The 26306-nt window shown below is 45.6% G+C and overlaps 3 protein-coding genes and 2 long non-coding RNA genes across 9 annotated transcripts; 4 read left to right on the plus strand and 1 right to left on the minus strand.

The window, feature by feature from the left end:
- LOC119138459 (kinesin-like protein KIF22) lies at positions 1 to 13630 on the plus strand. The gene is given in 18 exon segments (XM_037278515.1): positions 1 to 411; positions 525 to 657; positions 659 to 720; positions 876 to 1003; positions 1077 to 1091; positions 1094 to 1221; positions 1324 to 1465; positions 1468 to 1511; positions 1513 to 1533; positions 1925 to 2297; positions 2532 to 2652; positions 2775 to 2850; positions 2921 to 3095; positions 3273 to 3331; positions 3461 to 3661; positions 3735 to 3794; positions 3873 to 4115; positions 13618 to 13630. Coding segments are annotated over 16 exon segments (1761 nt in total). The 5' UTR covers positions 1 to 411; positions 525 to 531; the 3' UTR covers positions 3903 to 4115; positions 13618 to 13630.
- Positions 4529 to 10680, plus strand: prrt2 (proline-rich transmembrane protein 2). Of its 4 annotated transcripts, XM_037278547.1 has the most exons (5): positions 5881 to 6093; positions 6631 to 6938; positions 7048 to 7337; positions 7476 to 7601; positions 9113 to 10680. In XM_037278547.1, the coding sequence occupies exons 2-5, from the start codon at positions 6692 to 6694 to the stop codon at positions 9119 to 9121; spliced, it is 672 nt and encodes a 223-aa protein (XP_037134442.1). In that variant the 5' UTR covers positions 5881 to 6093; positions 6631 to 6691; the 3' UTR covers positions 9122 to 10680. The 4 variants fall into 4 exon arrangements, with proteins under 4 accessions (XP_037134441.1, XP_037134438.1, XP_037134439.1 ...); XM_037278546.1 differs by lacking the exons at positions 5881 to 6093; positions 9113 to 10680 and adding an exon at positions 4529 to 4634 and having other exon boundaries at positions 6684 to 6938; positions 7476 to 8158; XM_037278543.1 differs by lacking the exon at positions 9113 to 10680 and having other exon boundaries at positions 5880 to 6093; positions 7476 to 8158.
- On the minus strand, positions 11706 to 22429 carry LOC119138465 (double C2-like domain-containing protein alpha). Its single transcript, XM_037278522.1, has 11 exons — positions 22337 to 22429; positions 19070 to 19431; positions 18569 to 18648; positions 17860 to 17934; positions 17414 to 17523; positions 16688 to 16814; positions 16356 to 16415; positions 14052 to 14242; positions 13163 to 13244; positions 12896 to 12992; positions 11706 to 12693 (listed from the first exon to the last, which is right to left on the minus strand). The coding sequence occupies exons 1-11, from the start codon at positions 22360 to 22362 to the stop codon at positions 12557 to 12559; spliced, it is 1347 nt and encodes a 448-aa protein (XP_037134417.1). The 5' UTR covers positions 22363 to 22429; the 3' UTR covers positions 11706 to 12556.
- On the plus strand, positions 14979 to 21243 carry LOC119138490. Its single transcript, XR_005101152.1, has 6 exons — positions 14979 to 15231; positions 16194 to 16329; positions 16690 to 16829; positions 19061 to 19660; positions 20215 to 20389; positions 20642 to 21243. It is a non-coding gene; the product is annotated as an uncharacterized LOC119138490 (long non-coding RNA).
- LOC119138492 lies at positions 22315 to 26047 on the plus strand. 2 transcript variants are annotated; one of them, XR_005101155.1, is made up of 3 exons: positions 22315 to 22436; positions 24024 to 24135; positions 25824 to 26047. It is a non-coding gene; the product is annotated as an uncharacterized LOC119138492 (long non-coding RNA). The 2 variants fall into 2 exon arrangements; XR_005101154.1 differs by having other exon boundaries at positions 22372 to 22442.
- Positions 26048 to 26306: the final 259 nt, after the last annotated feature.

The following is a 26306-nucleotide window of genomic DNA, read 5'->3' on the forward strand; positions in this document are numbered from 1 at the left end:
CCCACAAATAATTTGAATGTAAATGAATGTGAAGCAGTATATTTTACTTTGATTATTGTTTATAATTCTTTTGAGCTCATTTTGTCTTTATCGAGGCGAGTATTTAGCGGCCTCTGATTGGCCTCATGTCGTAGCTCCTTTGGCCAGCGTTTCGATTGGCTGATTATCGTTTCCCCCTGATTTGAAAATATTTCCGTTAGCTTGTTTGGGTTTCCTGTTCGCCATTGTTAAAGCGTGGCAGATACAATGTTGCTGAATTCGACTTCAGGACGCCCTTTAAGACAATAAAGGCTTCCTTTCTTGGATTCTGTAGAGAACATCGGTAAGAGATTGATACGTTTTCATATTTCAACTTTGGAGTCAACCCATACTATGTGGCTTTCGTCTCGTGGGTTAGCCGTTAGACGCTAGGTAAAAGCCGAGCATTTTCTTAAAAATAAAATAAAAAGCTGTACCACGACGTTTTTATTAATATTTCGTTGCCTCATAACTAATTTGCCCTCTTTGCACTTATCATCCTGAAGTCAAAACATGGCCCAACGCGTGTCTGTCTCCGACCGTGGACGCAAGAAAACCACCCAAGTGAAGGTTGCGGTGCGTCTACGACCATTTATGGACAAACAAGACGAGCGAGACACGGGACCTTGTGTGAGAGGCCCTGGACTCTCAGAACCTGGAGATTGTAAACTGGAGGAATGCAACAGAAACGCTAAAATACCAGTAAGTATCCATCTGTCATTGATCAAAACCTTATATTAAACACAAATCAGCTAGCAGGGGTCTCTGAACTACTACAGTGAAATTGAGAAATAAAAACGTGTCCGTGTATTCTTGACACCTTTATCTGTTTTAAAATGATGCGCTTTGTCTTGAAGTTTTGATGTGTTCCATGGAGAGAAATCGACACAAGAGGAGGTCTTCCTGTCATCCGTAAAGCCAATTCTGCCCTACATTACCAAGGGCCAGAATGTTAGTGTCTTTGCCTACGGGCCAACAGGAGCCGGTATGTTCCCTTACCCATTTTAAGGCGTGTTACGGTTAGAGATTGTGAACTGTTTTTTTCTTCTCATCCAAAGGCAAGACGAACACTATGTGGGCAGTTCAGCTCAGCCTGGCATGATTCCTCGTGCTGTTGGAGAAGTCTACAATCTGGTCAGCGCTGAGGATGAGGGTTGGGACTACTCCATTGGAATGTCGTATTTAGAAATTTACAATGAGAAGGTATGGTTGGAGTTCCACAGTTTTACTCCTTTGTATATTACAGTGAACCTCATATTTCCAGATCCATTCAAAATGTTGCTGCCTTCTGTCGCCACTATTCAGGTGCTGGATCTTATGTCGTCAAACTCCCAGGACTTGCCCATCCGGGAGGACAAAGACAAGAACATCCTCATACCGGGCCTCACGCACACAATAATCTCGTCCTTCTCGGACTTTGAACGGCATTTTGTGCCGGCCAACCTCAAGCTACCACGGCCTCCACCAAAGTCAACGAGCGCTCCAGTCGCAGCACACGCTGTCCTCCTCATAAAGGTTGAGTGGAACCACTTGGCTATTTTGCATTCTTGAATCTCCTTTTGGGTGGCCTGAATGAAAACAAGGTGTCCAAGCTAAGGGGAATTTTGTAAAGAGTTCTTTTTCAGATCATCTGTTAGAATTTTATCGATGTAGCCCTTGGAAGAAAACTTATGCGAAACTTGAAAAAGCACTTAAGCAGGTCGTGGCCTTTGTGCAGTAGGCCAGGATTTGGTAGCTGGTGCTAAAATCAACCCTCTCTTGTGATGCTCTCATTAGCAACTGCTGGGCTTTCTGGGACTTTCTGGGAGAGGTACAAGCGGGTGTCTGCTATGTGTGTGTATTAATTGTCCTTGTTCCTTTACTTGCCTTCCTGTTTGGCCAATCGCATCTATTTTTGTTCATTAAGGTGGTGCGCACCGAGCACTGCCTCCCCCGCCGCCAACAAACGGGCAAACTCTACCTGGTGGACCTGGCTGGCTCAGAGGACAACCGGCGCACGGGCAACCGGGGCATCCGCCTCAAAGAAAGCGGCGCCATCAACCTGTCGCTCTTCACTCTTAGCAAAGTGGTGGACTCGCTCAAGTCGGGCGCCTCGGTGCGCGTGCCCTACAGGGACAGCAAGTTGACCCGCCTGCTCCAGGACTCGCTGGGCGGCTCGGCGCACTCGCTCATGATCGTCAACATCGCCCCCGAGTACGAGCATTGCTTCGATACGGTCAGCGCGCTCAACTTTGCGGCCAAGTCCAAGCTCATCGTCAACAGGCCCTTCACCCAAGAAAGTATGCATGGGTTTTGTTTATTTGTTTTTTTACACTTTACTGGTCTGAAAATTATCTCATTCGCTTCCATGTCTCAATTTGACTTCAGTCAGAAATGAATGCTTGACTTCCGGCACTGCAATGCGGCCTGAAATCATGCTGTGGCATCTATCCAGACAAATGGTGTCGCTCTTGTTCTGTGCCCTGCATACTAAAGTGCTCCCCCCACCTTTTTTGGGCTGTCTTTCTCTCCAGCGAAACAGACCGGATCTCGGTCTGCCGGGCGGCCTGGCACAGAGCCTCAGAAAAAGAAACAGAGGGTTGAGAAGAAAACTGAGCAGGAGGCCTCTACCTCGCCATCGACTCAACTTTGCAGGTGCGAGAACGCTCGCACCCGCTGAGCACATTCATTTGTGTGTTGTTGAGCTCTGGGTAGCAAAAAAGCAATCATCTGTCAGTCAACCTACGTGTTGGTGTCTTCTGCTTGTGCACACTCAGTCTGTCAGAACCGTCACTCGTAGAAAGGCTGCTTGCTCTGGAGAAGCGGGTGATGTGCTACGAGAACCAAGACAGGGTCAGTATGTTTGAAGGATCTGGCTCGCAAACAAAGCAAACCCAGGTAACTCGCCTTCATCCTGAAACAGGAGCAGAGAGACTCTGAGACAAAGGGCGTGCTCCTCGCTCAGCTGGCTAAGGCAAAGTCAGGTTCCGGTCAGGAGCCCATCTTCAGGAGCAGCACGGCGCCTCTGCAAGAAAAACAGGCCAACGTCATGAAAGGCAACTTGCAGCGAGCCGTGGTCCGACCGCTGCAGGATCACCGTAAGTCGTCGCGATGGAAGCGCTGGGTGGCGGAGAAAATGTGCTTCAATTGAGCAAGTGGACCTCACGCTGTTACTCACTTCTCTGAGCAGTCACTGCTAAAATAGAATCCATTTGGATTATTCATGGCGGTGCGGCCGCCAGGTAACCTTCATTTGCGATTTTCCACTTTTGCAGTGTGCCAGCCGCTTACCATCAGGAGAAAAGTGGCCGTCACGCTTCCGCCTCGCGCTGAGGTCAGCGTCCCGCCTGGAAAAATGTCGTTTCAGATGAATTATTGATCAGCACCCTGTTTTAATTTCTGATAGTTGTGGACACGGTGGGAGCCAGTAGACCGAGTGTTGCATTTGTGTGTTTTGTCTCAGCTTCCGGGCGCCAAAGAGAATGCAATGGTGAATAGCTGGGAAGCCCAGCTGGACAAATCGGTCGTGGACCAGGCCAGGCACAAGATCCTCCAGATCCTCAACACGGGCTCCCTTAAGGAGCTGAAAAGTCTGCAGCAGATCGGCGACAAGAAGGCCAAACTCATCCTGGGCTGGAGGGAGCTCCACGGCGTTTTCTCCAAGGTACGTACGAGCCGCGAAGCCTCCACTGCTTTGTTGTCCGTCCTACTCGTAATGTCGGGCCATCTTCACGCAGTTGGAAGAGCTCTCTCAAGTTGAGGGGATGACAGAAAAAAGATTTTCCACCTTCTTGAAGGCAAGTAAACAACTTTTGTATGCTGTTCTGACCTGTTGACGTGAGCTCGGGTTCATATTTTGCTCTTTCTATTTTCAGGCAAACCTTTTGAGTGAGATGGGAAAGTAATCACCTTCATTTTTTTTAGGAGAAGGTTGGATTGTAATATCCATTAATGTATTGAAATGTGACTCTGTAAATATTGTTTTGAAACTACTTGCATTGCACCTGGAAGGCTTTTACCGCGCATCCTTTTTTGAACATATTGCCTGCAGCCTTATTTGAAAATGACATTTTTGCCTTTTTTCCCCCCTCCCATCTCAGTTTGCCCCAAAAAGAAATGTCATGTTTTTTGGGTGACATTTTTTGTAAATGTAAATATTAAAAAAAAAAAAAAAACTAAAATCTCTGTTTGGAAGTATTTGTAACCTTTGTCGTGAAGTTTAGAATTATTTAAAATTATCCCTTTTTTTCTTGCTGTTTCTGTAGCTTGACAGTCTCGTTGTGATGGTAAATTTCGGGCGCGCTCGGAAACAATCACCGGGCGCGCACTGTTTCTCTGGCCGTTTGTGGAACGCACTCTTTTTCTCGAAACGCATCCACTCTTGGAGTAAACTTCCAAACGCGCCTTCAGTTGATTGGAATGCCCTACCACAGCTGACCCAACTCGTCGGAGGGCAAACCAAGTATGAAGTCAAGGAAATTGTTTGTTGCAATTAAAATATTATTTGTATTTTGAAGTTATCTCCCGGAATCCAGTAGCTCAATCCTTTTCGACCAAGAGGGAAGCAGGAAAAAAGTGAGCAATGCGACTAAGCTGAAATGAGACCAAGTTTATTGGACTGCCTTAATAGCCCAAAGGTAAGTCTTATATGTTTCAATATTTTTCTGCCTTGTTTAGAGATGCCAAACTAACACAATACTTTTAATTATGACAAAAAAAGACAAAAACCAAACAAGCTGTTTGTTCTTGACGAGTAGGTGATGCAGCTAATACCAAATGTTAAGCAGAAATGCTATCTCCGCTTTTTTTTTTTTAGCAACCTTTCAGTAATTTGATAAAACATTAACACGAAAAACGACTTTCATTTAAAATAAAAGTTCTTTTATAGCAATAGTTTGAAAATGTGGCTTTCAGGTGACCAAATCCATGTAAATAAAATGCAATTAATATTTGAACTGGATAAACCTAACGTGGGCTATTTTATTTTTCTGCTTTACTTTTTCTCAAGAACAACAAACGTATATGATATTGGCGCCTAAGTTATCCCCCGACTATGGAATGACTGCTAAATAATGGAATTGCCATTACGTAACAATTTAAAAGCTTTATTTGTTGACGTACAAGTGCTGCTGCTGTAGTTACTCTTTTACCCCACAAGACGGCGCACTAAGCTTTTTTTAAATCCCAGCACGTCCGATGTTGTTTTTGTATTCTTGACGTGAAGTAAATGGGATGCATCCTTACACAACTGCTTCAAATGTGACAACGACCTTCCTTGTGATGTATTTTTGTATGAGGCACGTTCACTACCGATGTATAAGTAGTTGGTTGCTTGTTTTTCTAGCCTAGAAACAATTTCCCCCCTTTTTTTTATTGTTCATTCATTTTGTCGTATAAACTTGAGTTATGTCTCATTTAACTGCATGTGTTAAATAGACTGGGTGTCTAAGCTGAAATACGAAATTATTGTGGTTTATATTTTTCAGCGTGAGCTGATTTACCAACTGCATAGTTCTTTTGGAGGAGTGTCTCCTTTTTTTTTTATCTTTACTCCCCTTTTCTCTATTTTCTCTTACTTTCTTTCTCTCTTTCCATCTGTCTTCTCGTGATCCTTTTCTCTCTTTTGTAATACGATGCTTGGACAGGTGGATGGGGAAATCCAACGTATCCTCCCTAGCAACGGCAAGATGGAAGACACTATTGCCGGCGAATCACATTTGACACTATCCTCCCCAAAAATGATTAAAATGGTCCGATCCCTGCGTTTGTCTGACACGGATCGATAGGCACAATGAATGTTATCGATAAACAACAGCACATTGTCTGCTTTCACTTGTGCCCCCCCCCTCCTCATCCAGCTCTTTGGCCTGCCCCTGCATGCTGGAGCCCCTCCCTCCCTCATCCAAGCCCAACAAGCAAGCATCCTCCTCCTCCTCCCTGTCTTCATCCTCACACACGGATGCCCTCTGCTCAAATGAGCAAACGCACAAACGTCAACATTTCTCTTAATTTCATTCTTGGATAAATAACGTGCGATGCCAATATCCGTCTCCCCGCTATCGTGTTGACAACAAAACGACGGAATACCAACAAAAGGTCAGTTTCTTGTTTTTCCCTGACTAGGCACATTTTGTGTATATTGAGACGGGTGAGGATGACGATGCGGGGAACCCCCCCTGTTTTTCCCCCTTATTCTTTTTCCGTGGTAGTGTATTAAAAGCAGCGAGCTAATTAGCGAGGATTGGTCCATTGTCCCGCTCCCCTCTCCCAGCCCCCATCACGGCTTTGTCCTTTATTGTGTTGTTAGTGTGTGTGTGTACACATATGTTGTTGTGTGCACACCTGCGTGGCTGCTTTTATCACATGCACTCTGTTGTGTATATACAGTGCGTGTGTGTTCTACTGGCTTGTTTGTATCTCACCATTTGTCGTCATGGCAATATTGTTATTTTTAATTTGCGCGTAATCATCTGCTTCAACCTCTTCAGCAAAGCATTGTGGAGAAAATGTGTGAATTTATGGAAAAAAAGGAAAAAGCCAGGCCTTAGACATAAATAAACCAGACCCTGGTCATTGCAAATTTATCTAATCACAGATTTTTTGCTGGTTTCCACCTCTGCTCTGTCCTCTTAGGTACACCATCTGCCTCTTTTTTTTTTTTTTTTTTTTTTTTTTAATCCTCACAGCTGTCAACATGATGCCCGCGTCGTCTTCTTCCGCCTGGCCGGGAGAGGAGCGACCGTCCCTGCTGGACCAGGAGGAGCCCGAGCTGAGCCAAGTGTCTGTGGCCATGCCCTGCCCCTCCCTCGGCGTGGGCGAGCAGCTCCCGTGCGGCGGCGACGTCGGCAGCAGCAGCAGCAGCAGTCCGGCCGGCGCCGGACCCCCACGCAGCAAGTCCAAAGGCGAGCTGGTCATCGTCATTAACGACAAACTCAGGAGCAGTGAGTGGTGATGGGAATGGGGCAAATTTGAATGCAAATTTTCAAACCTTTGTGTGTGTTGTGTAGTCAATGCAAAGGCAATGTTTTTTTTGTTTTTTTTGTCCCTCAGGTAACGGGGCCCTCGCCGGCGACGGCGCCTCCCCTGTGGTCCCGTCACCTCCTCGACGCCAGCACTCCATCTCGTACCCGCACCACGCCAAGACCCGGAAAGGCAGCCGGGCGGGCTCCATCGGCTACACGGCCTTCTCGCCCAGGCCCTCGCTGTCTCGTCACTCCAGCATCGCCACCAACCCCCCCTTGGACCGCACCAAGGTGAAGGACTACCTCCTGCTCTCCGTGCTGGCCTGCTTCTGCCCCGTGTGGCCCATCAACATTGTGGGCTTTGTCTACTCCATCATGGTGAGACTTTGTCCTTTTATTTGGCACCCAATCAAAGCATATGAACATGAGCCACCTTATCCATTATAATTTGGCAACCAGTGGAGGAAAAGTGGTCTCCATTGGCAGATGACTAACCCGCTGTCTCCTCCCTCCCAGTCCAAGAACAGCCTGGAGCAAGGGAACCTGGACGGCGCCGTGCGTCTGGGCCGCGTGCCAAGATGCTGTCCATGGGTCGCTAGTGGGAGGGAGTTCATTTCATCGCCTGCATTGTCAACCTCGCCAGTGAGTGTCCCCAAATCTGACCTTTAAAACCTTTCCATTCTCTTCTCCCTTCCACTGTTTTTTTAACTTCTTTGTGCCAATCCACTACTATAAACCTTTTCACATGAGAACCAAAAAATATATTTAGAAGGGGAAAAAGTTAGCCCCCACCTGACTCAAATGGTTTATTCCACAGCGATCCACTCTAACAAATGAGCAAAAAATGAGCTGGATTGCCGCATTATCCACTCAGTGTGATGCAATCTTTGTCTTGTTTCCATCCTTTTTTTGTTGACATAGTCCTTCCTCATTTCTTAATCTGTGTTAATAGTTCCATGTCATAACTGTGTATGATTATTGACCCGGTCACTTGGCATTGAAGCCCCAGCAAGCCATTTCCTTGCAACGGCCTTTTTATATGCCGCATGCCCGTTCCAAAGAAGGTACTTACCTTCCCCGAACACAGATTGTCGTGATAAATAGCCCCCATTAAGAAGGCACTTAACTGGCTTGATCCACATTTTAATGGCACCACTATCGCATCAACTACAGAAACGATCCGTTATGACACAAAAGACAAAAAAAAAATAGTACGTAGCTGACTCAATATTACTCTAATAATTTGACCAAAATATTTATATATATATATAAGAATGATATCAAACCCCAGGGGGCCTTCGGAGCTAGCGTAGCCGCTTTAGAGTGCCTCATTATGGGCTGAGTGCGCGCATGTCAATTGTTTGCAATTAATTTTTCAAAGTTTAGACAACATATTTACGCACATTCTCACCAAAAAATAAACAATTTGCACAGAGCCTGAATCTCCATTCACTGTATTCCGTTTTAAGAACTTTCATCTTAGCGATATATTATCTTTACTTCCCGTTTCCATCACTGTTTAATTCCGTCGTCGTCTTCATTTGACATCTTTTTCTACCTCCTGCAACCAAACGACTGCATGCTTCCGAGTTGTGTGTCTGTGTGTGTGTAGTGTAGTCGGCGGTTCATTCCTTACCTGTTATCCCCCTTGTACCACCCGACCTATGATGTATGTTCTTGTATCTGGCTAATAAAGGGATTCTCATAACACATCTGTGAATCCGCGGTTCATTCAATGAATCGGGACTGGAGACGCGCGTATTTGCATCCAAATTAAAATTAGATTTTTTTTTTTTTTTTTTGTACTAGGGGTCTGAATCACAGAGCAACCCTTTGGTGGTGGTGCCTGGAGATTAATTAACTCCATACCCAAGCCACTTCAATTTTGGGGGGGAAATGTTTGAATGCAATGTTTGTGTAATGTTGTAAACTTTGTCGTAAGTGACCCGGCCCCCCCAAATATTTTTTTCTTTAAATGTTTTTTAAATAATTGGCTGATTAATCCGTTATCGGATTCTTCTTCTGCCAAATATCCAAATTGGCAAAAAAATCCATATGAGAGCGATAGCCCAGTGACCCTCGTCATGTGTCATAACCGCCAGTCAGTTGCGCAACAGCTGGCCAACTAACCCACTTCCTTTTCCTTCTTTTAGTCAATGTGAAAACCTGAGTTTCATCCCGCGATGAAACGGGATAAGGCAGCCGCATCCCGACCGGCCCGCACCTGCACCGCCTGTTTTTTACCATCTAGTTGTTACCTGGATGTGCGACTAAAACCAAACTCAGCCACTTATTTTCTAGCCCCTCTGATCTTAGAGAAGTCTGTTTTGCTCATGGAAGACAAGATGCAAAAAAAAAAGGGGAGGTGGGAGGGATTGGGAACGTCCGCCAGTTTATTGTTGGAGGATGGAGACAAACTGATTGGTCCCTGAAGTCGCAGTCGATTGGACATCTCGGCTGCGGCGATCCCAGGACGCGCTCGCAAGCATGTCAAATCCCCTCTGATACACGGAGACACTCCACTCGCCCCGCCCCGTCACCATCTCAACCCTGGAGGACAAAACGTCTCCATCACCCTGTTCTGAGACTGCCACGATAACACGGAGAGATGATGCGAGTCTTGTCTTGCAAAGTAAAAGAGAACATAAGTGCCAAAAAAAAAAAAGTCTCAATTGTTATCACAGGGCCAAAACATTCCGCAATCTTCTTAACGCTGCCACCTTTTGAAGCACTGTGAGTCACACCATTGAAACTGTAGCAACGGACACGCTCGGGACACATTAGGGACACCTGCGATATTCCAAGGACATTCCGTATGAGCAAAGATTCAATCTTTTTTTTTTTTTTGTCAAATCCACTTGAGCACAAAAAACAACTCAATTTGGTTCAAAAAATGACAACTAGTATAACCACTACTAATTAATTAATTAACGTGTTGGTATCTGTGGCTTGCTAGTAACATGTATTGAATGTCCTGAGTTGATGCAGGTGTCCCTAACAAAGTGGCCAGTGAGCGCGCTTTAACATTCAAATTGTGTCGGTCACAGGTTATCTTTTGGTAATATTTGTACACGATCTCGTGTGTGTGTGGGTGCGTGTGTACTTTGTAAACAAAGGAGTGGCGGGTGATTGCCATCCACGTCGTGAGCGTAGCTTGCGTGCGCTGCTGCTCGGTCACGAGGTAGCTTTTTAAAGAACGATGCATTTACATTGCAAACGCCCATGAAATTATTTCTCGGCTATACGCAGTCATGGAGACGTTCAGCTTGGGTGAAATCGGTCTGTGCATGTTTTGCCGAGCTGTGATTGCGTATTTCTATCTTCTACTCGTGAGGCCTGCACTCACTCTGTTGTGTATTCCTTCCTCCTTTACCTGCCATTGTCACTGTGATGCAAACCAACTGGCTTCTTACCGACCTTACACAATCGACTCCTGCCTCCTGTCAAGGCCAACAGCCCCCCCCCCCCCCCCCCCCCCCATGTATATTTGATCTAGTAATCTTGAGTTGTAGCGGTATATTCTGCTGATATAATCCTCAATGATCGTGATATGACTAATAGTTGACCCAGCCGTCCTATTAGCAGCTGGCTTCTGTTCTGATTATCTTGTAGTGACTGGCATGCCGTGGGATTTTTTCGGATTCATGTATGAACCACGAATTGTCACTTTGGAATATTATACTTATGCAGTATATTTATAATAAAGACACAATGCATGCAGGTGGATGCTACTTGTTTTTCACAATCTGCATTATAGAGGCCAAATATTTTAGGACTTGTGCATTTCTCCAAAGAGCCACAGCGTGCTTGCTACAGCTAAAGTGGACAAATAACCCAAATGAAAATTTCACATTTAAATACCAACATTTTCAACAAAAGTCTACTAGCTTAATGCTAACATATTATTCACAACATGTTGAAGAAAAAATAAAATGATTTGAGTGGCAAAAAAGATCTTCCAGGGAACAGAAAAAAAAAAAAATCCCCCTGGGCTGTGTTTCCATGTTGACAGGCAATGTGAGTCAGCTAATTTGACAGGCACTACTTACTGTACTGCAGCCGCTCCCATTTGTCCACATAAAGCACTAAGTGGGTCAGTAGGATTAAATCCAGCTGGCTCATATCAGCGGCCGCTCGGTGGCCGCCGGCATCCTCTGTCCGGCAAGAAATTAGCACACAAATACAAAACCGTTTTCAATGATATCTTAAAATAATTAGCAATATAATAACTTTTGCACTTTTGAACTGATTTCACATCAGAGCAGGGTGTGTTCCTCCAATCTGCACGAGAAATGGCCTTCTAATTGAATGTTTGTGATTTACACACAATTATGGGATGTCAAATGAGCTGCCGGCTCCCATTCCGAGTGAAATATATATTTTTTTTAAACGGATTTTGTCTCACTACTGTCTCATTAAATATTTAGCTGATCTTATTAACCCCGCCCCATGTGGCCTCGGCTCCAGCTGGTTGCACAAACATGTCAGATTGAATCTTGTAGTTGTAGTGATGCTGCTTATTTGTGCTTTTATGACATCCCGTTCATATCAGTGTGTGCATCTGTGTTGACACAATATTACGCACACAAGTCAACTAGGTCAAACTCTCAACAAGACAGTCAAGATCAGCGTTTGCATGTTTTTTTTTTTTTTGTTGGGGGGGTGCAGTTGCATTTTATGTCCTCTGAGGGGCAGTATTGGATTTACTGGCAGTATGGAAATAAATAGAGGGATGCACAAAGCAAATCCATAAGAACCATTTATGAAATAAATAAACCATGCTCACTTCAACTCCCAGAAGACAAACAACCCCAAAAAGTAATATATATGATATATACTTACAATTTTTGTATTATTATTTTTTTTTGCATGCCTCACAAACGGTACAGCTTGCCTTTTGCGCCGTCCACAAATAAGAGCAGCTGCTTTGGACAATGTTGTGTGCTTTGTTGAATGTTAAATGTGAATTACAGAAATCGTTTCCTTTAGACAAAGCTATGGCCAAGTTCATAACTTTGGAATATTTGCATTGACACATTTTACAACTTGAAGCACATTACAAAAAAAATAGGATGAACACAATCTTGCGATCAAAAGAGTGCAACTGGCAACGACAAGCATGTCATCCTGCAGCAGTGTTTTTTTTTTTTTGGGTTGATGACACGGAACATGCAAACAATTGACAAGAAGTTAAGGTGGAAGAACCGATTCTCCTTTTCCATCTTATTAGGCCTTCAGCAGCGCGTGCCGCCACCAGCCCATCAAAACACAGTCCAATAATTGCAAAATGTCGACTTAAAGCTCCTCGGAAGCGTTCTGGCACTGCGAGCGAGATGTTCATGCGCTATTATTTGATCAACATAAATGGTCCCACTTAATAGGAGGCACAAAGCTTCCATTTGGCACAATGTTCTCATAGTCATTCCCAAGCGCTGTGACTTTTCAGATAATCAGGTGTGGCGTGGAAAATGACTTATGCCTTTTACTTTTCATGAAGTCCTTTGTGGACACTCATGCAGAAAAGTCTCCTTTCATTCTTTGCTTTCCGTTGCCATGTGTTGTGTTGGCTTGCAGAGTCCTGAGCGACGCGGCGGACCTCATTCCTGCGAAGTGGCGCCGGGCAGCTCGTTGGTCAGCGTGTGCCAGCGCTCCACCTTCTTGCCCTTGTTCTTCAGACAGTCTATCCAGTGCTGCAGGGTGTCCCCCTGCGAGTGGCAGCCTAAGGACACGCCACCTGACCATCACAGAAACACCACAGACATTTTCTCACAGGTGTGTTTGAATTTTATTTTATTTTATTTTATCTTTTTTTTTTAAAATGTATTATCTGAGTAATTTAGCAAAACACAATGTCAAACCTTGTGTTAGGGTTTGTTTACAAGCGCTGCCAGAGGAGAAGGGAGGGATGTCACAGTCGTGCACAATTTGGAACTCACCAATGAAGTCATTTGACTTGCCAAGGTCGTAGTCCCACACGGTGACCTCTAACGTCTTGGCGGCGAGTTCCGAGAAGGAGATTTCGTAGAAGAACTCCTGACAAGACGGAGCAAAAGGTTATTTGCCAAAACCTGTCCGCCGTGTCCGTAATGAAGCGGCATGATGATCCCGTGCAAACACTAATTGGCTCTCGATGCGGCTGAGCGTGTCTGAGGACTATCGGCGGCAAAAATGAGCCCATCCGTGCGTTAAGCATATGAACGTACCTCATTAAACTCCGGGTTGAGAGTCTTTTTTATCACCGCTGTTTTGTGCTTGGACTTCTTCTGAACGTCTGGCTTGAGGTACCTGAGAGAGTGAGAGAGTGTGACAGCATCATCGTCCTCTGCGACTTGTCCACCTGCTGCAAGGAATAGCAATGATTTTCCTGAGCTGATTGCATATGGAAAGCCTAAGCGCGTTATCCCTGGATTTCCTGAGATGGGATCAGTTCTTGTAGTTTTAGACCACTGCCAACACCAGCAGCTACTCCAAAATACTTGAGCAGTATTATTGTTGAAAAGGCACAAATTACTATTAGTGTGTATTTATTTGTGAGCGCTTTTTTTTTTTTGCCAATCGTTCCAGGAACAAGCCCGGAAGCCCCTGGAGAAACAAAGTGTGGCATCCAGAAGATTTCCGTGCTCATTTGTCTCCTCGCTGTCAGAGTGCATCAGTCAAGCGGAAGAGCTTCGCTGACCTCGCTGACACGTGCGGTATTGCTTTCCCTTCATCACCGAGTAATCAAACCATTTGGGGAGGGGGGGGGGGGACGGTCGTGGCACTAACAACCCCGGCGTCTGCTCCGTGGTGTGACCCCGACTGCGGAGTCCATCACTCCTTTTTTGAGGAGTGACATTCCACACAAGACCCCCGTTGTTAACTTGACGAATGATGGTGATGGCGCCCACTTGTGGGAAAGCAGCCGTCATCTCTCGTCGTTATCTTGACGGATCGGACATCCATTTGTGACGGAATAGTGATACTATAAGTCATTTGTGGCTGTCCCTGCTTTGGCCACCCCAGGGCCTTCCCGAGTAAAAAACGTGTGTAGCCCTCGGGGAATAATTTGACCCTTGAACCCACCAAAGTGGCCCTCATAGAAAGCAGGCTTACGTTTTAACGTAGGGGTCGGAGAAGCCGTTGACGTCCATGGCGGCCAGGTGCGCGCAGCGCTTGACGCCCACGCACAGCCCACCGCGGGCCCTCTCGCCGGCCCCCTCGCCGTCGTCGGCAGGGGGGACGTACTGCAGGCACAGCAGCAAACGGCCTCGCTCCTCCAGACTTCTCTGCTGCTCCGTCTCCCACTGAGAGCGGCGAGGAGATGAGAAGAGGAGCAGAAGGTTGAGCCGCGGGAGTCCCGCATGTAATCAAAAGTAATGCAGTCGCGTAACACGGGCGCCCACTGTAATTCATATTTCAGATTTTCCCGACGCATTGTGCAGATAAGATGGGGCTCTTGTCGTCTCGCCACGTCAAACTCGAGTTAATAGAGTTATAAAACACGACTGGATTTTTTTCTTTTTTTTGTCAAAGCAGCTCCTCTTCAACGATTCGGAAAGTATTGATTATAAATGATGAGAATTTTTTATTGCATGAGGTAGCCTTGGTCAGTTCATATTGATATGTTTTATGAGTTCACTCTTCAAACATACAGGGATTACTTTTGATGTCAACAAAGAAAAAAAAACATATCGACTTTGTATGTCGGGTCGGAGCGCTGCATTGATGTATTTTTTGAGCGAGTGTGCGCCTGCAGTATCATTTTTCAGCGACACACTTTCCCAGTATTTGGCGACAGCAGTAATATTTTTCAACGACACACTTTAGTCTACAAGTTTCCTAGCATTTGGTTGTTTTATTACCAGCAACAATATACAAGAACAAATGTCTTCTCGTGCGAAACGTTTAAGTGGCAATAAACCAAATTCTGGTTAGCACTTTCACACTATCCAACGCTGGCATAAAAGGGATGCAACTCATCCTGTGTACATTGTAATTGAAAAGTATTTTGGCGGTTTAAAGTGTTTTGTTTCGGAAAGATACGTTTCCCTGACACAAGTGTGCCTTCACATTAGAGCGCCTCGTTGTCCGTGTTTTCATTTACAGTATATATTTTAATTTTTTTTAATATATTTATTTTATTCACGTTTGTCAGGGTTGTTTACATGCTTCTCTGCGATGTGTCAAACTTGAAGCTGTATTTATATCTTCCCAGGGACTTGAAAATGTCACCGAGGGTGACATTTAGCCGAGGTGCCGCCTCACATCTCCACTAAGAATCGAGTCGGGAGAGGTAAGGAGCCGTCTGCTTCCGAGCTCAGCGTGATTTTATTGCTGTTTATGACTCTGGGCTCGACTACTTTACATGGATGACTGCAAACGGAAGCTTTTGACACACAAGCCAGGCGACAGATACGATCCAAAGTGACAGGTGGAGGAAAATGGCCGAAGTGGGAGAGCGTGACTCACCCGCTTGGCCAGAAGCACGCACACACGTAAAGTATGTTATCTGTGGGTATGATTATATATGGGAGCTCCCATTGCAGTTCCCCCAACGAGCAGAATGTGTATTTTCAGCCTCTCACTTGCTCGGTATCGCTCCATCTCTCATTAAGTCTTATCTCCAGGCGAGAGCAGGACACACAGTAAAGTGATCAATATGCCGCGCGGCTCACATTCATCCTCCTTTCGCTAATTGTCTCTCCGCCTTCCATTCTCGCAATTCCATCCTCCAGAAGTTCCCATATTTTGCAGAGGCTGGGTTGTTGGTCTGACTGATGGGCTTGACAATTAGAGATGCTAATTTGCAGCGCGCGCGTGCTAATAAAGCAGCTCGGACCTTCACAGGTCGATAGCGAGGGACTCATTAGAGGCAAATAGGCATCGATGGCCGCCGCAGCAATGGGAATGATTTCTTTTTGTGAGGGGGAGCGGATGAGCGTCACGACAAACAATCACCAGAATCAATGAAGCAGCTTGGTGACAAACATCGAGGCGACTAAATTATCCACGCTAAGTCAGATCAGTGTTTGGAAAATGCTTTACACGGAGAAAAAGAACACCAACATTAACACAGTGGGATGGTAGTCACTGGTGGAGCTAGGGGGGGCCGGCAGGGGCACTGGACTCCCTTGAAATATGCTCGGTCCTCCCAAGTGCCAGGCCTTGTTTTTTGTTTGTTCCCTGCAAGGAACATATAATCAATATTTATAAAGAATGTCGTGGGTTTATAAAAATCCAATTTTTGTCTTGCAGACCTCTCGACATCCAGCCACCCCTTGCTACTCGTTCATCGAATTGCTAGCGGGTGTGACTTTGAGCGTGTCTACGTATGACACGAGATCAGTCAGCCGGGAAACGCTTCGCGAACTTCTTTGAGATACTAAACATGGTGAGTGGTAGAAAGTGTATCATCACCTCTCTCAGGTAGCAGGAGATGCCTCTGAGTGCTGTGCTCATGGCCGTGGGCGAGGGCAGCTGCAGGGTGAAGAAAAAAAAAAAAAGTCAGGTCTGAGGAATGGCTGGCTTGAAAAACGACGAGGCGGGCGTCGGTGTCTCACAAGATGCTTGATGGGCCGCTCTAACTCAGCCTCCCAACATGCTTTGACACTTTTCTCATTTTGCGCCATCACGTTTTGTTAAGTCATGCTAGCAAGACAGCATTTAGCATGGTAGAAAATATTTTCAAGGTCAAGTTTAGGCTATTTTTTGACAGAACCCGTCCCGCTCAGCATATCTTTTCTTCTCACAGGAGGCGGGTGCTCCAGACAGATGTTGAAGTGTTTGGTCTGGTCGGGCTTCACGCGGCGCAGAGCCACCCGCGACTCCCCGATGAACTCGTTGTGAGTCAGCTTGTCTTCGTCGCAGACGGACACCCTGGAAAGGACAGAGGTAGGAATTCATTCCAATCTAACAGTTCTGAAGCGCTGGAGAGCAGCTTGCCTCAAATGGGATTCCGCCTTTTGAGAATATGAACGAGACGAGCTGCTTTGTATCCAAACTAAAGATTAATGGCGACTAAAAGCGCTGCAGCATTTCTGTCCGCCGTGATGTTCGAGAGATGTTATTACGTAAATGGGCCTGGATGTTGCTCCGGGACACAGGTGACAAAGCTCGCAGGTAATATCAAGTCAAGTATCTTCGCTTTGCAGGCACTTTGAAAAGGGCGATGGAACGAGACGTGATGGATGGCGCTGATATATACTGTCTATAACGGGGGGGGAAAATCATCCAAGTGGACATGACGATTCCCAGCTTTTCGCACCTTTAGTGGCAATGGAAAGGGGAGGGGAGGGGGTGGTGGTCTAGGAAATAAAAACACCCCGTGGTGCTTAAGCGTGACCCCAATCTGTCACGGCGAGACAAAGAGAGCGGGAACCAGGGGAGATCTTTACTGATACCGCCGGGCAGCGGTGGGGAACGAACGCAAGACATAAAAGGCCTCAGAGGACGGCCGACATCAAAATAAAGCTTACCGCAGCGTTTTGCGAGACATGTCCTCCTCGGTGATGCCGCAGTACGTCAGCGTCTCGTTCCACACCGGGTTCAAAGTGTTACGGACAGTCTTGGTTTTCAGTTTGTTGGCCTACAGGATGCCAAAAAAAAAAAAAGTCAACAGCAATAGTGCAATTTATTGAAAACATTTAGAAAAATCAATTGAGTCACTGTTCTCTATTTGGTCTAAATTATTTATGACAAGAAAATCCAAATGATATGATTAAGGCAGCAAATGAATAGAGTGGTGCACTCCGTTTTGATACGAATCAATTCCATTCTAAGTCGCTCGAGTGTAGCCTAATCAGGCAGGATAGCGAGAGCCGGAACGTTGCCGTAAGCTTGCGTGTAATATTCTGCAATATCGCCGCCTCCGTTTGAATTAGAGAAAAACACGGCACGTACAATCGCATAATAAGATTCTGACCTTGCAGGCTCCCGGCAAAAGGTGCAGCTTGACGTAGGGATCGGCCAGCCCGTTGAAATCCATCGGTTTCAGACCCTTGCCCAGACAGAGAGAGGTGGACATTTTTATTCTATTTTTTAGAATTTTTGTTTTTTATTGATTCATTTTATTTTGCATTATTTTTTTTTTTGTTATTTCGTAACTTATTTTTATTGATTTATTTTATTTTCCATTATTTTTTATGATTTTTGTTTGTTAATTTTCAGACATTATGGGCATTTGTTCCCTTTACTGTACTCAAAAATCGCCCTCCTAATTAGTGTTGACACTTCAACCGGCGCCAAAACGCAACATGTGACCACCTTTCAACGCATCTATTCCAAACGTTGCCAACAATCTGCCAAGCTTTCATCTGCCGGTATCGACATTTTACAGCCGCGCCAACGGCTCCGCGAGGGCGTCCCACATCAAAGTGGCGGCGAAACAAATGCAATGCTTGTAATGTGTTCAAATGACATGCAAGCAGGCCCAAAAACCAGAATAAGGAGAAGCGCCTTTGATCCTGATTGGATTTTTATGTTCCTTTTTATTTGGATGCTGAGTACCCGAAGGCACAATAGATGGATTAGCTCGTACCGTTCGCTACGACTAGCAAATCGTTTTTCCCAATGCATTGCAATGCCGCTAATTTGTTCCGATGGGGAAACTCTTTTTTTTTTTTTTGGCTTACCTTTGCTTTCAGGACAGTGCAGTGCAAGGAGCTGGTGGCTCGATCATACAGCAGGTCAAACTCCAACGTGCCCAAAGATGCTGTTCAAAAATGACAATTGATTTGACGGAATTGATCTGTTTGGATTGCGAATACGATTCATGTACATTCACTTCTTACACCTCCTCGTGTGCCTTTTAAAAGGATTACAGGACCGTATATGATCTTTATTTTATTTTAGGTGATGACGCACATCGCCTGTGTCGACTCCCCTGAGGGTTGAACGCGATCGAGTCCTTAGATTCAAAAATAGTAGCATGCAGGAAACATCATGCGTTAAAGCGTGATGTTCTTCTTCGGAGCCTCATGTGTGACAAATGTATCATGTCGGCGGCCGTGACATTCGTAAGACCCATTTAGCGGCTTTTTGCAGAGAAGGAATGGATGAGGGAGATGTTTTTTGTCCTTTTGTTGTACAGTACACTTTTTTTTCTCACTTTTTTGTACTTGCAGGTGACTCACTGTTATCGTCGCTGTCGCAGCTGTCCACCTCGATGGAGGTGTCGACGCTGCTCATGGCGGACAGCAAGCCACCGCCGCCTCCCGCCGCCAACAAAGGCGACAACAGCCCGCCGCCGCTCACGTCTCCCGCGCGGCCCGGGCTGAGCGCCCCGGCTCCACTGGCGGTGACCCCGGCTGCTCCCGTCTGATTGGGCGAGAGCGGCTCCGAGAAGGACGAAGTTGGCGAGAGACGGGGGAAGTAGGCGGAGATTTGCCGGATGGGCCGGATCGGTCCCGGGCAGACGTCGATGGCCATGTGCTCCTGGATGGTGACGGCTAAAGTTTTTCCTTTCCGCACCGTCATTGGGATGAAGGTCGAAAGACTGAAAGGAAAAAAGAAGAGTCATCAACTCAATTCATTTTCTCCACCAAACCAAATTCAATGACCATTATTTCATTCCAAGTCAAGCACAAGGTCACCACGAGGTCCAAATATATGATTAGAGCCTGATTAACTGATTTTTATTCTTGATCTTCTTTTCAGGACGGTGTCTGAGGCACTTTGGGCCACACGTGGGAGCGCTCGGCTCCATATCGCATTCAATGCCGCAGGTATGGTCAATTATCCTCCACCCAGCAGATATCACATTCCCACAGCTGTTATTAGCGAGGTCTTAAATGACCGCCATGCAGCAGAACACGAGAGTTACGTCGTAATCGTGTTGCTCTGGCAACTCCCCGTAATTCCCAATTGGGGGGGATTTCTTCCGGATGCGTTTTTTTATTTGTTCGGAGGTTTTTCCTCACGTGAGTTACTTGTCGGAAACAGCAGATGCTTTGCCCTCATTTCCATTTACGAGCAAATCACTTCAGGCTCTGTGATGAAAGAGGAAGAATTATGCTTCGCAAATCTTCTGCCTGAAGCCTACGTCCTCCGCCGTCAAATTACAGCGTGTCGTCAAAATCCTCCGTAGACAATCGGGTGATTATGGGATGGAATCTACTGAATATGGCTTCGCTATAATGTCGTGACGGTTACATAAAGTCGTGCTGGCAGAGAGCTGAGTTGACCACGAGCGGGCCGGCTGCGTCTGTGCTGGTCCTTAAATAAACAAGAGGGGGCCGCGTAGAAAAAACATCTGAAGGCTTTTGTTTTGTAAAAACAGATCGCAGCTGGCCCCCCGGTGGAGGCGTTGTTTCCTCCGCGCTCGATGAATCCCCCTCTGGACCACCTGCAGCATCCATCGATTGCAAGCGAGATGCTCGGGGTGTTATATCTCAGGAGTTTAGTGTGAGAGAAGAAAAAAGAAAAAAAAACCTGGTAGACTTGAAACAGATGAGGTGAGTCACAGACTTTCTCCCAGTTTGGTTTTGGCAGGCCTGTGCATTAAATAATGGACGCAATCCAAAGAGCCACAACACAACACTCGGGCCACAAAAACAAAAGTGATGGATTAATTGCAAGTGTTTTTGCATACAGATGATAACAAGCTAGCAAACCTCTGTTTGAGCAAGCTATCTGTCCAAAAAAGTTTCAAGTCATAATGTGTGAAACCCATTTGGAGGCCTTTGCAGTTCGTTGACCTTCCGCAGGGTCGGCGGGGTCGTTTGTCACGGAGGCGAGCGGCCTCGGCGCTGCGAGCGGCGAGCCGCGCGTGTCACAGCTCATCCAGCCGGCGTCTCCTTGGCTGAGGATGAAACAATCATCGGGGAGGCGCACGGCAACGTGCCAGCTGCCAGCCCCCAAAGCTTCTTTGACTCTTTTGACTGAGAGCGTGTTGACAAGGACGCTGGCTCTTCATTTGTGCAGATGGCTGTTGATTGGTTAGCTAACATACGTGTTGTCTCTCGTTTGCAGATTTGCATCCGGGAGCGGCAAAGTGTGCAACATGTGCCAAAAAAAAAAGCTCCGACATGGACGTCGAGGTAAAGTGATGACCTTTAAGTTCCAACAGTCCAGGTATGGATGTCAGAAAGATGTATTTACTCTGATGAGAAGATAAGTGGAACTTAAGGTGCACCAAAAAGCCAGGCAACACGAAGATTGCATCAGTTCATTAATTCGCATGCACGCTCAGACAATGCGACTGTGTGTGTGCGCTGATGTGATGTGCTCAGTCAGTGGCACATGTGGCTGTGAGCACACACTTAGCCGCAGGGCCTGATGCTTCCCGGGAGGAGGGGGGCGGGGGGGGGGGGGGGGGGGGGGAACAAAAAAAAAATAATGGAAGCTCCCAGCAAGATGCCGATTGATCGCTCGCGTGACGCCCGCTTTCATCCTTTCTTTTCATCGTCACATGGGGAAAAGTCTTCACTCAGCCTTGGACTCAAAATGGCTTCAATCATCTGGAGGGCGGCGTTAAGATGATGTTCTATTCTTTGACAAAGGCGCATTAATGAAGTAGATTTGGCAGCGGTGCTTTAAACGATTCTGGAAGGAAGAGGATCCCGAATATCTTCATTGGGCTTTGAGGACGCCATTAAATCTACCGTGCTGCTCTCGTACCATTACTAGACCCAAGCACAAACCAGTTATTAGTCAGTACCAAACAAGTTACGTATAGTCCGTGTAAGATTGCATCGATTTTGCATTGTCTATTTTCCTCCTGTGCAAACAGGCCATGATGTTGGCTGACCCTTTAGTACTTTGCATCATTTCTATATGCGCAAGTTGTGCAGAGCAGCAGCTGCTGCAGCAGAAGCAGCAGAAGAAGCATCAGCCCTGTGGCTCTATCGTTACACAATCGCTAATGTATAGATGGTGAGGTTATAGGTTGGAGGAGAATATTTGTGCGCTGCATCTCTCCTCCTCCTCCTCCTCTTCTTCTTTTAGCGCCTTCACTTTCGATCAGACTCACACAGCAAGCATGGACCCCCCCCCCCCACCATGTCCTCTTTTTAAATCCATACCTCTCATTAACTCTAAAGTCAGTCATGTTGGTGCACCTGCAGCGCACACATTCAACCCCCCCCCCCTTCCGCTGTAGTTTCCCCCACGCAGGCATCCAGCTTAAAAAAAAAAAAAAAACCACCGGCAGCCACATGCCACAAGTTGAGGATCAGGCGGTGCTCCAGCCAGCTCTTGTCAATTAGAGCCAAGGGTGAGTAAACTTCATGCAATGTGTGCAAGTGTGTGTGGAGGAGCGGGCAAAGCGTACCAACGCAACTGCCACATGTTGCGGGCTCAAACAAGAGCGTCCGCCAGCCTCTCTCTTGACTCCCTCGCCTCATTTTGTTGCAGATCATGTATGCAAAGACAACAACAAATGCAAGGCAGCGGCGACTTACCTCCGAGCAAGAGTGAAACTCCTCATAAAAGACAAGAAGAAGATGAAGAGGAGGAGGGGATTCCAGCACAGTGCAGCGAGGGAGACGGATGGACTAACAGGTGGCGGTGAGAGTAGCGCAGAGTCGATGGAGGAGGAGGAGAGGAAGAGGAGGAGGAGGAGGAGGGAGCGGCGGCGGCGGGTCACGCTTTACGGTGAAATATTCAAAGCGCTTATAGTTCAAATTGTGATGAGCATGAGGAGCAGGTGAGGGAGGGGCGGGGCATGAGAGCAACATGCTGGAGAAGGGTGGAGGGGCTGAAGTGGGGGGGAGAGAGAGAGACAGAGAGGACGAGCGACACGGCGGGGGAGTCGGTCCTCAAGAGTGCCACACGCAGGTTGCGTTTAATTAAACTTAAATGCCGTCTAAAAAAAAAAGAAGGCACCTCATTAATTATCCAATTGCCCATTTAATTTATTCAAGTCTTGTACATTCTTTAGGCATCAATCCAAGTTCGACCCCAGAAATTAGAATGCAACAAAAAAAAAAAAAAAGAAATCATTTAAGGGGTCAATTATGATTTTTTTTTTATCAAAATGTAGTCATTTGCAGGCTTGGTTTGGCAGCAAATGATTCCTTAATGACACAATTTGTTTTTCCTTCTCTTAATTGTCGCTAATGACTCAACTGTCGCTGGCCACTTTTGGAGTTTGTGTCTTATATGGCTGCTTTTACTTTCAAATATCAACCTAGTACGATAATATGACCAAACTCACAGGCATATAGTCTTTATCCTCTGTGTAAAACGACATTCCTGTAGCTTACAGTTGTTGTGAAAGTCGTCTTTGTTTGTGTTTTCATGATGGTATTATACTTCCCCCTGGTGGCCAAGGAGTCACAATCATGATGCACAGTCCAGTATTATAGAGTACCAGTATTTCCCTCATTAAAAAAAAAAGTATTTCTGTTCATTTTAGTGGGGAAATATGATTTAAGTTCCAATCGTTTGTCTCCTCTTTGCTTTTTTTAAGCAAAACTCGGCATATTCTCGCTTTGGCTCTCTGCAGACGAATAGTTCCTCCATATAATTAGGCTTCAGTGTTCTTGAGTCAGTGTCAGTGATGGACAAGTGGAAACGTGCTATTTGTCCCCGCATACACCAATTAGTGTCTTTGTGGACTCATTTGGGCCTTTTAATAGCATTGTTTGGTTCAAAACATTTCCAAAACAGTGAATATGCTTTTTTACTCACCCCCCCCAGACTTATTTATGTTTCCGTTTAATCGTGTTCCCCTATGTGTGAGTCTTTGCTTCACCAGCTTCTCCATCCTCTTCGTCCTTCCTCTGCAGATGCACGCAAGTCAAGCATGACACACACACACACGCACACACACACGCACGCACGGTCACACACCAGTCATGTATGCTTTGCTTGCATTAAATTGATGCCATGGCACGGCCATGCATGACTGCATTAACATGGTGGTGTAAGGCACAAGACCCTCCAGAGCAACATGACGCGCGCACACACACACATTTTTATCCACATGTTCAGACTGGCTTATATTTATTTATAGGGTTCGCTGCTTTTCCAGCATTGCATCACACTGCATTTGCATGTCGATGACAAGTGAAGAGCTCATTACAGATGCACACAATGTGCTACTTCTAGTGGTATGATGATGTTTTATTGTATTTTTTTTTTCAGGTGAGGCTGAACAGGATGAACGGCATTCCTAATTATTTCCATCGGGAGAAATGACTTGAGATACAAGTGTTTTGACTTACAAGCATGGTTTCAGAACAAGTTGGACTGAATGGTAAGTATGAAACCGAGTGACAAGCATATATTTGTTCAAAGCGACGTCCTTGGATGAATCATGTGAATGCGCCGAGTTTGAAAAGGTAAACACTCAATTTTTGTATTTGTTACACTCAAGGCTGACCTTTAAAAAGTAATTGCGACGCAATAGTCAAAACACATCCCACACATTGACGTCCATCTACACAAGAAAGCTTGTCAACTTTGCGCGCTTTTAATTACGCTGTCGTCGTCAAGCACCGCTTGAATGTCGGCCGTGATCAAAAAGCAATAAAAACGTATTTCCGTGGCAATTAACCGCAAACTTGTGTTTCAGCCGCAATAGCAAAAATGTGACAATGGTTATTTTCCGCCCGATCAAACAGGGACAATGCTTTTGTTGTGAGGAAACAAATTAGCAATAATGGGAGCAAAGTCATTCTGCACGTGCATATTAAGCACGCGCCGTACTTCTCCGAGCAGTACATGAGTATCATCTCAGTAATGGCGCGAACAAATTCATATGATGGAACTTCATGTTTTGATGTCAGCTGGCTAATTTCAGCTCAACGTAACAAAATATGTGCCTCGAATTTCTTCACTGTTCTATTTCGCATCGCTGTATTAGCAACGGGGACTGTTTTCAAATTGACCTTCGAGGCCCAAGGGTATTTATTAGAAAGCTTCTTTTATTTAGACAAAAAAAAAAAAGATCATCAGATGAACCAAAGAAACTTTGACCTCATATAAACCAGCGGCAGTTCAACACGTCCTACCGTGGCAAATCATAAAAGGTTTGTTTGTGTTGCAGCAGCTCAGATGACAACACTGAATCATTTTTAAAAAGACAAACGGCGGCAATTAGTCTGGTGGAATATTCTGCCGAGTGTGCAGCTTTTTCCCCGTTTACGATTCAAAGCACAAAGATGGATTGTGATGAGCGTACGCTACAAATGGTGATTATCTTACTTGACAACTTTGCATGCAAATAGGGAGGTCTCACCCGTATAGTATTACTGACCATTAAGATAATTAATTAACCGCTGTGGCTAAGAAAAAGAAAAAAAAAATCCCCGACTGTGCAATTATACACTGAGAAGAACTCAAGCACTCTTTTCGAACCGATTTGAAGGCCATTCAGAGAAAAGGATTATTGTGAAAATTTCCCATTGCAGCGCTCTAAATGGCAATTTGCAGGTCAGGGTTCGTTAACGAATGCAGACCGAGGTTTAAATTGCTAAAATGTTCTTTTCCAAACGAGAACGCGGCGGTGTCGTAAAAGGGCAAACACGCAGCCTCGGGTGACGCTCACGTGGCCATCCGCCATTCGTATGCAAAAACACTCCAAAGGGCATTTCAACAACAAATGTTTTCAGTCTGCCGTCTTTCTGATGTTATTACACAGATGGTGCACTTACAATATAAAAAACTAAACAACTTTTAATTAAGTCTGTATGGAAAATGGCTCCCGCCCAGGGCTGGGGAACATGTTCAGCATATATGTGCACCCCCCCCCCTCCCTCCTAAAGAATTTATCTTCCTGCCCATTATGCAAATGTTTTCTTTCTGTGGATACATTGGTTTCACAATAGTCTCGTAATTTTGCGGCTTTTATTTTGTGCGCCTGTGTGACAGATTTGTATTTGAAGCTCAGACAGCAAATGTTTGTTTGGTGTCAATTATGTGTGTATTTTGTTTTCTTTTCAGTCCTCCTTGAATAGCGGTGGTCCGCTCTATTGATTAATGGACGCATTATAATGACGGATAAAATAAAAAGACAAATTCATCATTTTAGTGTTTGCGAAATGTGATAAGCACTCTAAAAGCCTGTCAGGGTAAACAAGCAGCACTTGTTGAAATTGCCCCGACGTCTTTGTTTAATATGAGGACAACGTTCGAATGAAAAACTGTCTCATTTCTGAGCCAGGAAAAAAAAAGAGCACTACTAGCTCGGTGGTGCACGGAACATTAATAACAACAAAGTAATATTGCATTTATCGTGGGAATGCTGCTCTGCCTTAAAGGGTCAGAAAGGTCACAGGTGGCAGCCTCACTCCCGTTGGATGATGACACGCGCAGCCGCTTTATTAGGTACGCCCACGCTACCTAACCACATCATGCACAAGAGGAACATTCAAATACGGTTTTAACTCGGGTTAAGATTTGAAAGTATTAATAGCGTGTCAATTT

The sequence above is a fragment of the Syngnathus acus genome, chromosome 19 (assembly GCF_901709675.1).
Source record: "Syngnathus acus chromosome 19, fSynAcu1.2, whole genome shotgun sequence".
Taxonomy (NCBI): Eukaryota; Metazoa; Chordata; class Actinopteri; order Syngnathiformes; family Syngnathidae; genus Syngnathus; species Syngnathus acus.